General features: G+C 36.8%; 1 protein-coding gene across 1 annotated transcript; it reads left to right on the top strand.

Moving 5' to 3' along the window:
* The first annotated feature begins 1,797 nt into the window (after nt 1–1,797).
* Nucleotides 1,798–3,573, top strand: LOC127137855 (uncharacterized). The gene is made up of 3 exons (XM_051064274.1): nt 1,798–2,343; nt 2,431–2,721; nt 3,523–3,573. Exons 1-3 carry the CDS (start codon nt 1,798–1,800, stop codon nt 3,571–3,573), a joined length of 888 nt encoding a protein of 295 aa, XP_050920231.1.
* Nucleotides 3,574–10,258: the final 6,685 nt, after the last annotated feature.

Below are 10,258 nucleotides of genomic sequence, written 5' to 3'. Positions count from 1 at the left end.
ATAGAATACTTGGAAACCATCTCCAAGTTACAAACAGAAGCGGTGGTTCTGAAAGCCAAGCTAGACAAAAATCCACAAGCTGAAAATCAAAAGATAGCACAGCTGGAAAGTGAGAAGGCAGACCATGCTAAAACCATCTCAAAATTGAAGACTGAAGTCATGCTTCAAAATTCTAAATTAGAAGAGATGACCAAGTATGTAAGGATGTTAAGCAATGGGTCTGACTCCTTAGACAAGATTCTTCAAACTGGATAAATAACAGGAGACAAATCTGACATTGGGTATAATAACTCAAAACCTGAGAGCAGTGACACTGGTGTCAAACCTCAAGCCAAACTTAAGTGCATTCAAAAACTTGTGATGTCACATCACATGTCACAGCACCAAAGGAGAAAACAGTTGAAAGGAAAACACCAAAGATGGAGATGCCATTACTGTGGGAAATTTGGTCATCTAAAGCCTTTCTGCTATAAACTGTATGGCTATCCTAGATCTGCTCATCATCAGGATCACCATCAATTCAGACCTAAACATCACATGCCTATCATCAAAAAGCAATGGGTCCCTAAGACTAATGTCACAAGTCTGATAGCTCACATTCTCCTTAGAATCTCAGCCAAAGAAGAATGGTACCTTGATAGTGGATGCTCCAGACACATGACTGGAAACCAAGACCTGCTAACTGATCTGCATTAACATGTTATAAGTCATGTAACCTTTGGAGATGGAGCAAAAGGTGAAATCAAGGGAACAAGTAAGCTTGATTGCCTTGGAGTACCTAGACTTGACAAGGTTCTACTAGTCAAAGGCTTAACTGCAAACCTCATAAGCATTAGCCAACTATGTGATCAAGGTCTGAATGTTAACTTCACCCAAACTGAATGTCTAATCCTGGACATAAAGAGTGAAGTGATTATGAGAGGAATCAGGACCAAAGACAATTGCTACATATGGAGCTCTCAATTGGATTGTCCCTTAAAGTATTGGGTGAGTACAGATGCCCTCAAGAGTGATAAAAAACAAGGCTGGGGAAAATGTCACACAAAGATGTCACACCAGAAGCCCAGAGGAGAAAAGGTTATGATGGCTCAAAAAACTGAGAGGCTAGACCAAACAGGTGGACATTTGACCAGTCACAGGGAGAATGGAACTGTTGGGACCAAGCCACAAAGGACTCTGTGAAAAAAGGCCAAGGACAATATGGAGAAGATTTGGATGACACCTGTGAAAGGTATAGAAGATGATAGCAGTTGGGCTCAACTGGGTTGGATGAACCTATTACTGATTGTATACAATGTCACACATGATGTCATAACATTGTATTATGACTTCCTAAATGCTGAAGCCAGGTCCAAAAATCAGATTCAACACAGATGGACAAAGTACTGTTCTAGCTATTATCACTCCATTAGGAAATTTGCGAAAGACAAATTCAGAAGTCTAAAGCTTGGACTAGAACTAGCAGACAAGCTTGCAAGGAATTTGGGTAAAATTGAATATAAGGAAGGGAAATTAGGGATTTGGACTCTTGAGAAATTATGGCAATTAAAAAGAAATAAAAATGATGTCTGCCTTTTTAAAAGAAAGAGCCACATTAATGATAAATCACTCCCAAGCTTTGAAAATAATATCTATTCCCTTAGCACACGCTACCTAAACTCAGCAATCGCCATTTCCATTCAACTTCTAAGAAAAGCTCAGCTAGGGCAAAGAAACCTTCCTCAAAAGTCCTACAACATGTCTCAACATCCATCATCATCTGGCTCCAAATCCTCCTAACATGCAAAGACTTCATCTATGGAGTTTGTAGATGAAGATGTAATGGACGTCACTCCTCTGTGCATGATACCGGGCGACACCACAGGTACCTCCTCCAATGCTGGAGATAAGCAAGGTAATACCTCTGGTAACTCCTCTCTTCCTAAAGACATGTATTACACTGATCGCGCTATAAGGAGACTGGTTACTAGAATTCTGAGTGAAGGACATAAAGTTGAAGGGGTCTCTACCCCTCTGTCCAGAAGGGAACCCTCTCCTGAGGGAGAACCCCATGCTGATAAAGATGATGATTCATCTAGATCAGAAAAAGAGGTGGATGCTGAAGGGCTTTGCTCTCTAGGTAAAACCCTACCTAGCAAGAAACAAAATGTGCCTCAAGAAAATATTATTGATCTAGAGGAAGAAAGCACTGGAGGAGAGGATGATCCTTTGGTTCATCTGGTTAAACCCAACGTAGCTGAGAAACTGAGAACTAAGAAAGGAAAAAGTATGGCTAAAATGAGAGCTGCTAGAGTGAAAAAGACTGCAGGAATAGGACCCTTAAAACCCTGGAGCAAGGTTGAGGTTGGGAAAAGAAAAGAAAGAGACAGCTCTGACTCTGAGGAGGATGTTAAAGACGATGTCCCAGACATCTCCCCTGCAAAAAGGCAGGTTGTTCAGAAATCTCCTGGCAAGGCTGCTACTGTTCATCTAGACAATATCTCCTTTCATTTGGAAGATGGAGCAGCAAAGTGGAAATATGTCATTCAGAGAAGAGTAGCCATTGAAAGAGAACTTGGACAAGAAGCTGTAAAGGTAAAGGAGGTTATTGAGCTGATCAAAAATGCTGGACTCATGAAGACTGTGGTAACTCTACCCCAATGCTATGAGGGGTTGGTTAAAGAGTTTATTGTTAATATCCCTGAGGATATTCTTGATAAGAACAACAGGGAATTTTGCAAGGTATTTGTAAGAGGCAAATGTGTGAAATTCTCACCAAGTATCATCAACAAGTTCCTAGGAAGAGGAATGGATGGAGGAGTAGACCTAGAAACCACAGACAATGAGGTCTGTAGGGTTATCACAGCTGGCCAAGTTAAGGAATGGCCTAGTAGAAATAACTTATCAGTTGGAAAGCTCAGTGTTAAATATGCCATCCTGCACAAGATTGGCTCAACTAATTGGATTCCTACTAATCATGCCTCTACTAACTCCATCAATCTTGGAAGAATCATTCATGCTATTGGAACAAGGGTTAACTATGATTTTGGCAAGTTCATATTTGAACAAACCATTAGACATGCTTCTACAAATGCTGTGAAGTTACCCATTGCCTTCCCCTCCCTTATTTGTGGCATTATCCTGAGCCAACAACCAGGGATTCTGAGCACAAGTGACATTCCAAGCAGGAGAAAATCCCCTCTGTCCATTCATTACAAGCTGTTTGAGGGAAGTCATGTCAATGATGTCATGACATCTGCCAGAAGGGAGTCTACATCTAAAGGAAGCCTGATTGACCAACTAAAAGAGACCTGCAAAGAATTGGACAATGGTATAAGGGTGGCCAAGGCCAGAAAAGAAGCTTTAGAAGTTCTCATCTGTAGCCTGGAAAGGGAAGACATAGAAAAGGCTCGAAAGGACTCAAATACAAGATCCCAATCCAGTTCTGAAAGCTCAGAAGACTCTGAAGGTGCAGGTGAAGATGAAGATGAAGGTGAAGGTGATACTTCTTCTTCTAATTAATGGTTCCTGCCTGAATTGAAGACTGGGAGGTGTGGTGGAAGCTGGGCTGCTGTTTGGAAGGCTGTTGTCTAGATTGGTTTTTGTTTTTGTATTTTGTGGCAGTCCTCTTGATGCCTGTTATGTAATATTTAGGACTCTTAATGAGTTCCTTGGATTTGTTCATTGTCTCAGCTTTCAGCTGTGTATAATGATGGTTTGTACTACATGAATATTATGTTTTAACATGTTTAATGTTATAACATCTGTCCTGACATTCTCTGACAGACTAATGGACATTTATTTTGTCTGATTGGTCACCTTTGGTCAATTTTGACTAAAAAGGGGGAGAAGTGTTGATATGGAAGCAGTTGTGGAGAGATGTGTGTGGCTGGACTGGAAGACAGCTATTATTGAAAGAAGTGCACAGGTGTTGATGTTGAAGCAGATGTCAGTATGACATTCTGGCTGGTACAGGTGCTGGAGTTACAGTAGTTGTTATTTGATGAATGCACAGGTTTAGGGGGAGAAGAAGTACCCTTGTGCATTATGCATTTGTGTGTCTTACTAGTTGCATCCATAACTAGTAATTCTGATTGTTGCACAGATTTAGGGGGAGGAGAAGTACCCTTGTGCATGTGTGTATTACTAGTAGCCATAACTAGTAATTGTTTTGCTTCTTCTGCTGATTAAACTACTGTTATGTGGTTTAAACTGCTGATAGTTTGCCTTGTGAACAAAAAGGACAGATATATGTTTTAGCCAAAATTTGCCAAAGGGGGAGTTTGTTGATTCTAAGTGTTGGCAGCAATTTTGGTAAAACAAAGAGTGTTCACAAGATGTCATGTGTGATGTCTTAACATGAGATATCCTATGTACCTGCTGGAGTTAAAGAACATATGCAAGCAGGATTGTTTCAGAATGCCACATACAATGACAAGGCTTCTGATATTGGTTGTACCTGCTGGAGCTTAAATGGAAGACATGTTCATGCAGGATTGTTTCAGATGACATACACAATGTCATAGTATTTGATATGGTTGTACCTGCTATAATAGGAAATTGGATTATGTAGGATTTTTCCAGGATGTCAGACCCGATGTCATGACATCCTGTACACAGAACATTCAGTATGAATGTCTGGTGTTTTGTGATTGCACAATTAATGGCAATCATTAGATGATTGAAGATATGGCTAGCTGGCGCATTCAATCATGGATTACAACCAGATTTGCTTATTTTCCAAGGAGATCTCTACAGTTGTTACTAAAAGATTTGATTGGAAAACATATTTAGGGTTTCAAGATGTCCAATGCTTCTATAAAAAGGGACTTAGAAAACCTGTTTGATTACACAACCAAGACTGAGCGAAATTGAGAGAGAGTGCTAGGGTTTGTGTTTGTTTAGTCGTAAGACTTGTAGGTCATTCAAGTCATCCATTGATGATTGAATTGGACTGATTTGTGGTTGTAATTTGTCACTCTAAAGCTGTTAAGCAAGAGTGTGTGTCCACTTGATCAAAGCTGTGAAGCAAGATCAAGTGTGTGTCTTCTTGATCAAAGCTGTGAAGCAAGATCAAGAGTGTGTCTTCTTGATTGAAACTGTGAAGTAAAATCAAGAGTTTGTAATTGAAAAGTATTTTCTTTTCACAAGGGATTGTTGTTTAAAATCACGGGTGTGTGATTGTAAGAGAAGTGAGTGGGTTCTCATATCTAAGAGTGCTTGGGTAGAAGTTACACGGGTAGAGATTAGGTGAGAAAGACTGTAACTTGTTGAAGTGTACGGATAGTCTTTGAACTAATTCTATTTTAGTGAATTTCCTTCCTGGCTTGGTAGCCCCCAGACGTAGGTGAGTCGCACCGAACTGGGTTAACAATTGCTTGTGTTATTTGTTTTACCATTCTGTTTATTTATCCATTGTGTGTTGACAGATATCAGTGTCGTAACATTACCTTCGACATCTTATATCTGATACCAGAATTTCAGTAGGCAACAAGATTGAGTTCCTTAGAGGTCAAATCGAAATAACTCAGATCATGATCCTCAAATTTCAACTCCCTGTATCTTTCTATATACTTGGAGTTAGACAAAATTGAGGCCAAATTCGAGCTCCTGGACATTTTTTCTTTAAATTCATGTCCTCCCTTTTCATTTTGGTGATGGTTAAGGGTGGATCAGTCTGGTGAGATCCACCGGAGAAGAAGACTGGAGCTCTGACTCCGGCGATATGTTGGCATCCTTCTGAACCACGTGATCCGTTTAAATTGTTTTAATCCTAAGCGTCCAAAAGTGATTACCACGCGTGTGGGACATTTGACTAAGGAACACATGGATAGCGCACTCTGATCCACTTGATCTGCCACCTCAATTAATGAGTGATATCATGTGGTCCATGTTTTTTTGTAATTTCTGATTTTTATTTTAATTGCCTTATTTTCATTAATTCATATTAATTTTAATATTGATCCAAAAAATATAGGACTTTCACCAAAAAAATTCAAATATTTTTCTCTTTCATTTTCTGAATTAAAATTATTTTTTGGATCAATATTAATATTTTTTATGATTTAATTGTTTTTGTGCATATCTTTAATTATTTAAAAATACTTTTAAGTTTCCAAAAATAATGATTTTTTTTCTCCAAGGTCCTTTGACCTTGTTTGACCTATGATAAATCTCTTGGCCATTTATTTGGTGTTTTGGAGAGGCTTTAGGTTTTTGATCAACCATAATTTAATTTAATGCTTTTTTTTAATTGTTTTTTTTATTGTTTAATTGTGAATAAATTGTATTGAGTTATTTTTATTGACTTGTTGAGTTTGACTATGTTGTTTGGGTCTTGGTGTCATACCCCAATTTTGTCCGGGCATTTTAAATTTTCATAAATTCGACTTAATTTTCAGTTTACATCATATGTACAGCATAACATGCATTTTATCATTAATAATACTTGAAATATCAGTCAGGATAAACTTATTAAAAATACAGACAAATCGGTTGAATCTTTCCTCAAGTACGGACAAAATCAGCAGATAAAAAGTTTCAAAATTAAAATTACAGACACCAGTATTATTAATCTACGGTTCACGTAGTTTAACATGGTGTGCTCGTTATATTTTTCGGCGACTGTTTCGGTTGAATTTTGACCCGCCTGAGCCTTTTAACCGGTGAAAATTTATTTTAGCATTTGAAGAAACGCTGTATTTTTTCAATAAGTATATTTTGTACTGATCATTTTAATGTGTTTGATTTAATGTTTCGAGCAAATTTTCGTCTGACTTCTATTTATAATCGATCCTTTTATTTTGTTATAGTATTCAAAATTAGAGATTTATCTTATTATTATATTTTTCTAAATTAAATTATTATCTAATAAATATTTTTTTAAAATAATATATAATAAGAATTATTAATAAAAAAGGAAAAGGAAAATAAAATTAGGATACTTCACGTTTCCTCTCTCCCTCATGTTTCCTCTTAACCACATCCACACTCCACCTCACCTTTCCACGTTACCCCTCTCTCTCTGCTGATAAAAAAAAAAAAAAAGAACAGGGCCCTCAGACGTTATCTCCTCCCATTCTCACTGCAAAAAGCTTATCCTTTCCTCTCCATTTACTCCATCACCTTCGTTTCAAAATCCCCACTACCTCCGCCGACGACACCGTCATCTTCACCCTCTCACCAAAACAACCTTGCTTCCATCACCGGATTACCTCCCATTTTCGTCATCCATACCTCAATCATACTCCACCGGATCTACAATCTCACCGCCGTTCTTCTTCCTCAAAAAAACCCTCTGACTTTCTCCTCCAAGCATCCGTCACCCTCTAACCCTTTTTACCGACGGTAACCACCACCTAACAGCCTCCAACAACCGTTGATACTCCCTCCGATCCATAACAATCAACTCAACAGCTATCATCTCCATAATAAACTCACTTCCTCCGTGCGCAATCTTTGACAGCCGCCATCAAATCGTTCAACTCGGGTTCGATATTAAACTCACTTCCTCCGTGCGCAATTTTTCATATATATAAGCCAGAAGCAGCATATTCCATCTGCGTTTGGGTTCGATATTATCTTGTAAGGAGGGTTGAAGGAGCACCATTTGGAGTTCATCAGAACCGTTTGTGAAGTTTCGTGTACAAGGGTAACATGGCGGGATGTGTCAGTTTGGTCAATCGATTATTGTTGTGTTTGATTCGCTTCGGTTACACGACGTTTTGATAGCATTCTGGATCATGTTTTCTCTCTGAGGTAAGCCATTAGTGATAACCATTTGAATTTGATACTGATAATTTTGAGATTACTTCCTTAATTTTGTTGATCTGTAAAGAATATATCATGCTAAAAATTATTTTTGAATATGCTAGGTGTCTTGTTAAAACTGATGTTAATATCTCATTATTTTTTTTGTTTAAAGAAGATGTGCTACTTTTAGGGATTTTTGGCTTTTGTTATGTCTCAAGTATTAGTTGGATGGAGTCTAGTTTTATGTTGCCTGAACAATAAGCTTGTTGGCACCTAGGAATTGTAGAAACGTAATATATTTTAGACTTTTTGGTTGGATTCATATTTGTCATACTAAACCGAAATTAGCGAAAATGAAATAGGTGCATTGCCATTTTCTTTCTTCTGGTTGTTTAGTTACGTGAAACATATGTTTACAACCTAAGGCATTGTAATGGATTATATAATATGTCATTTCTAAATGATTATTACTAGCCATTAGTTTCAATTATGATTGGATTTTGTTGATTAGTTTGGATCATTAATTTTGATTATTGTAGATTATAAATGGTATAAACATTGTATTGTAAATATAAGTTTGTTGTTGGTTTCTACTTCATTCCATTTTAATTGGATTAAATTCGTGGATTCGGTAATTTTATGTCGTTATGCCACCCAAATTTCAATAAATTAATAGACTAATTTCACCGTGTTATGAATTCGCGAATGACAGTAATCATGTTGTTATCTCGCACAAACCGGTTTGAGCACACCAATTCAATCGACAATTGTCACTTATATCCTTTAATCGTAATTAAAATTGATTAATTAAATTTTGACTAGTTAAGTTATTTTGGATTAATTAATTTTAATTAACTTAGTTATTTGATTCAAAACAAATAATTTCGATAATTAATTTTAATTAGTTTAATTAATCGATTTAACCAAATTTTAATTAGTTAATTTTGTTAATTAAAAATTGGTCGACTTCTTCCACTATCACTTCATCATCGATTCAAAACCGCTTTAAACCTTAAAACCACATAATTCTTGATTCAATATCAAGCCCATTTCCAAATGCCCTTGTAAGCCGATTACTTTTTAGCATCGCCATCAACCTCGCATAGTTTACTCTTGGGCTTTCTTACAATGAGACCTATTCGGTTATTAATTAATCGAGTAGATGATTGATACACTAAAATAATCCAATTTATTCACAAACACACATCCAAGCCTCGATTCAACATCGAGTATTTTCTATTCAAATTAAATTAAAATACCTAATCACAATCAAATACTATTTCACTTAGAAATGAAAAAGGAGATGGTTTTGAGTCTTCAACTCCTCTCCTCGATTATTTGAATACGAGTTCTCTTACTCGGTTAGTCGAATAATCGTCATTCCTAATCCACTTAAGCAAAAACAAATCAAATTCTTTTATAATAAGAAACAAAAAGGGAGATAACTTTGAGTCTTCAATTTTTTCTCCTCGACTATTTGAATACAAGTTCTCTTACTTGGTTAGTCAAATATTTGTCGTTCCTTTACAAACTTCTAGACCCAAATTAAATCAAATTATTTTCATAGTAAGTTAAATGAAAAGGGAGATGACTTTGAGTTTTCAACTTCTCTCCTCAATTGTTTGAATACGAGTTCTCTTACTCGGTCAATCAAACGATTGTCATTTTTCCGCTAATTAATAAATCAATCAAAACTGTACGAAAAGGAAGATGGTCTTGAGTTTTCAATTCCTCTTCTCAAATGCTTGGATATGAGTTGTCTTATTCAGTTATTCAAGTACTTGTCGTTCATTCTAAAATACGTCAACCATACATAAACTTATTTTCATAATTACTCAGATGAAACAGAAAGTGGTCTAGAGTCTTCTATTCCCCTTTCCCGACTATTAGGATGTGAGTTGTCTTACTCGACTATCCAAGTATTCGTCATTCATTCGAACACCTTAATTATTATCAAACTCTTTTTACAAATAAGGATGAAAAGGGAGATGGTCTAGAACCTTCAATTCCTCTCCTTGACTATTAGGATACGAGTTATCTTACTCGACTATCCGAGTAATCGTCATCCAACAAAAATATCTTAACACATCAAATATATCTGTCCTCGCCCCGTGCGATCGAAACAAATCCAACAAAACATCAAACATATTAATCCAACTTGTCATCCCCGTGTGACCAAAACTCTTTTCAGAAAGAACACTGTTTAATCCTTTCTAATGCGCACAACAAACCAATGCTTAAGCCTCCGTCGAGAGTAGACAAGCCAGCGTTTAGCCTTTAGAACGTGATCTAAAACAGCTGTTCACTAAAAGACACCAACCAACCGTAGTTTCCCGAACTACGAATGCTCTGATTTCCTTATTATACCATAAGGATACGTAGGCAGGAGATTGTTGTATCTTCGCGAGCACACTAATAAAAAACCTCCCCTTTCCCTTTTTTGAGGTTCTCATCCATTTCTATTTTCAATATTTTATAACCCAAAGATAACAAACAAACATAAATTAACACTCAAAACACAATTTAG

The sequence above is a fragment of the Lathyrus oleraceus genome, chromosome 4 (genome assembly GCF_024323335.1).
Source record: "Lathyrus oleraceus cultivar Zhongwan6 chromosome 4, CAAS_Psat_ZW6_1.0, whole genome shotgun sequence".
Lineage (NCBI taxonomy): Eukaryota > Viridiplantae > Streptophyta > Magnoliopsida > Fabales > Fabaceae > Lathyrus > Lathyrus oleraceus.
This window is presented reverse-complemented; position numbering and strand designations above follow the sequence as displayed.

Excerpts from the sequence above, each read along its gene's own strand:
- LOC127137855 (XM_051064274.1), top strand. The coding sequence starts at position 1,798 with ATGGAGTTTGTAGATGAAGATGTAATGGACGTCACTCCTCTGTGCATG. Across the intron at positions 2,344-2,430 it reads AACCCTGGAGCAAGGTTGAG|GTTGTTCAGAAATCTCCTGG; the intron begins GTTGGGAAAAGA and ends GCAAAAAGGCAG. Across the intron at positions 2,722-3,522 it reads ACAACAGGGAATTTTGCAAG|ACTGGGAGGTGTGGTGGAAG; the intron begins GTATTTGTAAGA and ends CCTGAATTGAAG.